The 4,987-nt window shown below is 61.3% G+C and overlaps 1 protein-coding gene across 1 annotated transcript in view; it reads left to right on the forward strand.

Annotated features, from left to right (window-relative positions):
* Nucleotides 1–4,773, forward strand: part of IGF2 (insulin-like growth factor 2 (somatomedin A)) — a 5,338-nt gene extending 565 nt beyond the window's left edge. The window contains exons 2-4 of the mRNA XM_008578648.1: nt 1,806–1,968; nt 3,679–3,827; nt 4,135–4,773. Coding sequence (XP_008576870.1) covers nt 1,806–1,968; nt 3,679–3,827; nt 4,135–4,365 — 543 coding nt within the window. The 3' untranslated portion in view covers nt 4,366–4,773. The remainder of the gene's footprint in view (nt 1–1,805; nt 1,969–3,678; nt 3,828–4,134) is intronic.
* Nucleotides 4,774–4,987: the final 214 nt, after the last annotated feature.

Consider the following 4,987-nt stretch of genomic DNA (forward strand, 5'->3'; position numbering starts at 1 on the left):
TGGTCAGCGGGCAGAGGGGTGGGGGCTGGGGTGGAGCCAGGGCTGGGAGGAGCCCGCTCACACATAAAAGCCGAGGCACTGACCAGCCTGCAAACTGGACATTAGCTTCTCCTGGGAGAGACCTCCAGCCTCCTCTTCCTCCTCCTCCTCCAGCCCCAGCGAGCTTCCTGTCGAGCTGCAGGTAACCAGGGCTGTCGAGCGAGGACCCGCACTGCCATCCCGCTCCAGCCTGCCAGCCTGCCGAGGGGCACCGGCCCACGCCTCGGGCCTGGGCCCCTGCAGCCCTGCCTGCCGCCTCTCCCACACCCCTCCAGCCCGCTCTCTGGGCCTCTGCCCTGCCCTGCCCTCCCACCTGGTTCTTGGCTTCCTCACCTGCCCCTTCCCTTCTGCCACCCTCCTCGTCCAGCAGCTGGCTCCTCCCAAGCCTCTCACCTGCCTGCACCTCTGCGTGCCTCTTGTTCGGTCTCCAGCTTCCCGCTGGTGCCTGGCTCGACCTCCAGCCACGGAGTGGTTGGGTTTGCGGGAGGCACCGCAAGGGCAGCCGGTGGAGCTGCCGCTGGGACCGACCCCGGCTGAGTCGCTAGCTAGCTGGGTGGTTGTTAGAATTTGGAAAGGGGGTGGCAGAGGGGGCAGCGAGGAGGTGATCAAGGTGGCTTTAGATCCCGCTGTGGAACTGGCCCCTGCTCTAGAGAGCTTAAGCAAGATTGTGTTTCTTTCTTATTCCCCGCTCAGTCTCTCACATGATTTATTGCATCAAAAAATCCCTTGGGCCTGTGGAGGGAAGGCTGGGGCTGCCAGCCTGGAGGGCCCCCCCCTTCTGCAGTGGCAGGGGCAGCTTGCTGTGTCCAGTCCGAGCCTCCCACCCCTAAGGGAGTTGGGTAACCCTTGCCCCAGCCAGCCCTGCTGCCACACAGCCTGTGGAGGGGCGTGTCCTGAGATGTGTCTCCCTTTCCACATTGAGCCTGGGGGACCTGGTGTCCAGCCTCCAGGTGGCCTGACCTGCTGTCTTCAGCTCCCGTGGGTGGAGTTTGTTGTCCCCAAAGGGGAGATGGTCTGGTGGTCACAGAGGGACTTGGAGGTCCCTGGCCCCGGGTAGTATGTTTTGAGGCCTGGAAAGAAGGCTTTTGGCTTTTGCATGTGTTTGTGGTGCCCAGGGCAGACCAGAATTGAGCACTGGGTGGCTCAGGAGAGCAGGGCACTTAGGAGTACGCGTGGCATGGTTGTGCTAACCACTGGACCCTTGACCTGAGCTCTGCTCAGCACAGACTGGAAGGGTGGTAAAGCCCTGGGAAAGGGGAAAGGGGTGGGGCTGGCTGCTGCTGGGGGAGGGGATGGTCCTCCTGGACCCCCCTGCTCGGCTGGGGTGGGGTGGGGAGGAAGAGGGCTGGTCCTCTTGGATTCACTTGCTCTATGGTGGGGTGGAGCCACCTACCATCTTGGCTGGAGCTTGGAGGCCTGAGATGTGGTGACGTGGGCCCTGGGGCTGGCCCCGCCCTCGTGATGTCATAGGATGGAGGCCAGGTCTGGTGTCCAGCACTGGCCCCTGCTGCTGCGGGTGTGGCTGAGCTCTTGCAGTAATGACGATGGGGACAGGCACCCCCATGTGAAATCACCAGCACGTCCTGCCCATCGCAGCTACCAAGCACTGGCTGTGTCCTCCCAAACTTGCCTTCATGCTTGGGGGACCCGGGCCCTCGCCTCAGCAGGGACAGCACGTGTGTCACTTTTGTGATTAAGACAGTAACGTGAAAAGGCCGCGCTCTGGGAGCCGGGGCGCCTCACTCACGTCACCCTCCTGCCCACAGACCCTGATAGGCCTCCCGATGGGGAAGTCGACGCTGGTGCTCCTCGCCTTCTTGGCCTTTGCCTCGTGCTGCATTGCTGCTTACCGCCCCAGTGAGACCCTGTGCGGCGGGGAGCTGGTGGACACCCTCCAGTTTGTCTGTGGGGACCGCGGCTTTTACTTCAGTAAGTAGCTCGGAGGAGCGGGGCGAGGGGAGGGATACACAGCAGTGGCTCAGCCAGTGTTGGATGCTTCATCAGGCCTGGGTCTGACCTCCCTGTGTGACAGGGAGGGCCCTCCAGGGTGAAGGGCCTGCCTGTGCTCTGGACTTTACCCTTCCAGGTGCATTAACTGAGCACCTGCAGCGTTCCTGGGCGGGGCCGTACCACCTGAGTCTCCTGCAATGGGACTCTCATGGAGGGTGGGCTGGGGATGCCCCCAGGCTTCATGGGAACTCACAGGGGTCCCCCTTGGGGTCAGAGCTCCAGGTAGGAGGACTTGAGGACCCTCTGCCCAGATGCCACGCCCTTGGGCAGGGCTGTGGACTCTGGGAAAGACACCTGCCTGTTTCCTGCACCTTTGGGCATTTTGACAAGGGGTATGTGTTCATGGGTGATCAGATTTTAAATTCAATGAAGTGGATTTAAAATCAATAAAAGCAAAAGCAAATGTGGTTGGCTGGTGGCAGGGCTGAGTGTGCACACACTACCATGGGGGGTGCAGGGGGAGAGAGGGGCCCGGGGGAGGGTGGCGGGGCTGGGGCGCCCACCTGCTGATTGTGAGAGTGCTTTGATTGCTCTCCCTGCTTGTCTCTTGATTTTCCAGCCTCAGGGGCTGGTGGGTGGGCTCACTGCTTGCCGTCCTGTAGACTCACCCCCCCAGAAGAGGGGGCTGGGTGGACACCGGGATAGAAGCTGGGGGCATGACAGAGGGCGTTGCAGCGGGGACTGCCCTTGCTGCCGTGGCCGCCTGTCTTCCCCAGCTGGGACTCTCACGGGCACCTCTTCTGCAGCCTCTTCTTGCCCACGCTGGGGCTCACGGCTCTTCTCTCTGAAAAGTTCTCCTGCTGCTGGACGCTCTGTCACCCCCGCCCCCGGCCTCTCCTGTGCCTCTCCCTTGCCTGCCTGCCTGCTGCCTCTTTTGGGGGTAGGCTCTGCAGGGCCAGGTGCCAGCCGGTCCCCACGTAGGCTCTCCTAAGAGAGGGGCGAGTCCCACTTCTGAGACCCCGTGACGGGGCTCCCTCCTTTCCCCACCCACCGATGGCACCTGCCCCCTGGCACCCCAGGGTGAAGCCCCAGCGACTTTCTCCTGCAGCTGATCCCTGCCGTGGGGGAGAGGGGGAAGACGGGATGACAGAAGGGAGCGATTCCATGGCTTCCTCACTCCTCTCCTCCCGTCTTCTCCTCTCCTGCCCTGTCCTGCCCGACTCAGCGCTCTAGGGGTGTGGGGGGGCCCCTCCTGGCTCCTAGGTCATGTCAGGTCAGGGTTCCAAGCTCAGGGAACATGCTTGTGTCTACCAATGGTCCCTCCTGCGGGTCCAGGCCCCTCGCTGGGCAGCCCCCTGAGCTGGACTCACACCCCACACGTTTTCCAAGCCACCTGCAATGTGGACCTCTGGTACCGGAGGTGTCTGGCCAGCTGTGGGGCCGAGAGGCTGTGCCCATGTGCAGTGCGAGGAAGGAGGCAGCAGAGGCCAGGGGCCGGTCCAGAGCATGCCCCACACCTCTCTCCTTTCGGGACACCTCTGCCTGCTGTCTCTCGCTTCTCCCCCTGTCTTTGCAGGGTGACCAAGTGTCCATCTAGGGCCTGCCCTGTGGGCAGCGGTGGACTTCTCCAGCCCTCCTTGGGGGGGCTGGGCACTGAAGTCAGCTCTCTCTGTCCTGTGGGTATTCCAGGCAGGCCTGCGAGCCGCGTGAGCCGCCGCAGCCGTGGCATCGTTGAGGAGTGCTGCTTCCGCAGCTGCGACCTGGCCCTCCTGGAGACCTACTGCGCCACCCCCGCCAAGTCCGAGAGGGACGTGTCGACCCCTCCGACCGTGCTTCCGGTAAGGTCCGCCTCTCTCTGGAGACAGATCGTTCCCTTCAGCAGCTGGGACCTCTTAGCCAGGGGTCAGGGACAAGCCAGCTTCTTAATTTCAAGTGTACCTGGGGAGCAGGTCACATCTTTGGCCCTTGTGCCACCTCCCCAGGGACGTCGGCTTGAGTTATTGACCCGTTACACTTTCGCTGGTGCGGTTGCAGGTGTGGGAGAGTCTCCCCATCAGGTCGCCGTGAGGCCCACGCGGGAGGGCGGCAGCTCGGGTGGAGGAGCCCGTGGCCCGGGCACCTGCTGACTGGCCCCTCCCCTCTCAGGACAACTTCCCCAGATACCCCGTGGGCAAGTTCTTCCAATATGACACCTGGAAGCAGTCCACCCAACGCCTGCGCAGGGGCCTGCCTGCCCTCCTGCGCGCCCGCCGGGGTCGCATGCTCGCCAAGGAGCTCGAGGCGTTCAGAGAGGCCAAGCGTCACCGTCCCCTGATCGCCCTGCCCACCCTAGACCCCGCCCACGGGGGCGCCTCTCCGGAGATGTCCAGCAATTAGAAGTGAGCCAAATTGTCGTGATTCTGCACCATGGTACCATCACTCTGTGACTCCTCTTGACCAGGGTTGTTCCATCGGGTCCCATCCTAAAATCTCTCTGTCCCATTTCCCCAGAGCGGGCTTCTCCCAACCCTAGCCCCCATGCCCCGCCTCCCCAGATCAGGCTACTCTCCCTTCGGCCCCGTCCATCGGGCCGAGGGAATACAGTAACATCTTCAAAAATATACAAAACCGATTGGCTTTACACATCCTCCACGCAACACTCCCCCCAAATTATCTCCAAATTATCCCCAAATTACCCCCACTCACCAAAAAATTGAAAACATGAAACCCTAAAACACACACACACACCAGCTCCCTTGAAACTAATTGGCTTTTTAAAGAAACGCCAAAAAAACTAATTAGCTTAAAAAAAAAACCCAAAAACCAAAAAAATCAATTGGCTAAAAAATACTAAAAACGAATTGGCTTAGGAACAATTGGCAAAATAAAGGAATTTGGCACACACCCCCCCCTTCCTTCTCCTCCACTCTGGACCTTGAGTCAAATTGGCTTGGACTTGAGTCCCCGAAGCATCCAAGAGAAAGGAAGGGGACCCAGCAACTCACAGGTGGGCACGTGA

This window comes from Galeopterus variegatus, unplaced genomic scaffold (assembly GCF_000696425.1).
Source record: "Galeopterus variegatus unplaced genomic scaffold, G_variegatus-3.0.2 Scaffold1733, whole genome shotgun sequence".
NCBI lineage: Eukaryota > Metazoa > Chordata > Mammalia > Dermoptera > Cynocephalidae > Galeopterus > Galeopterus variegatus.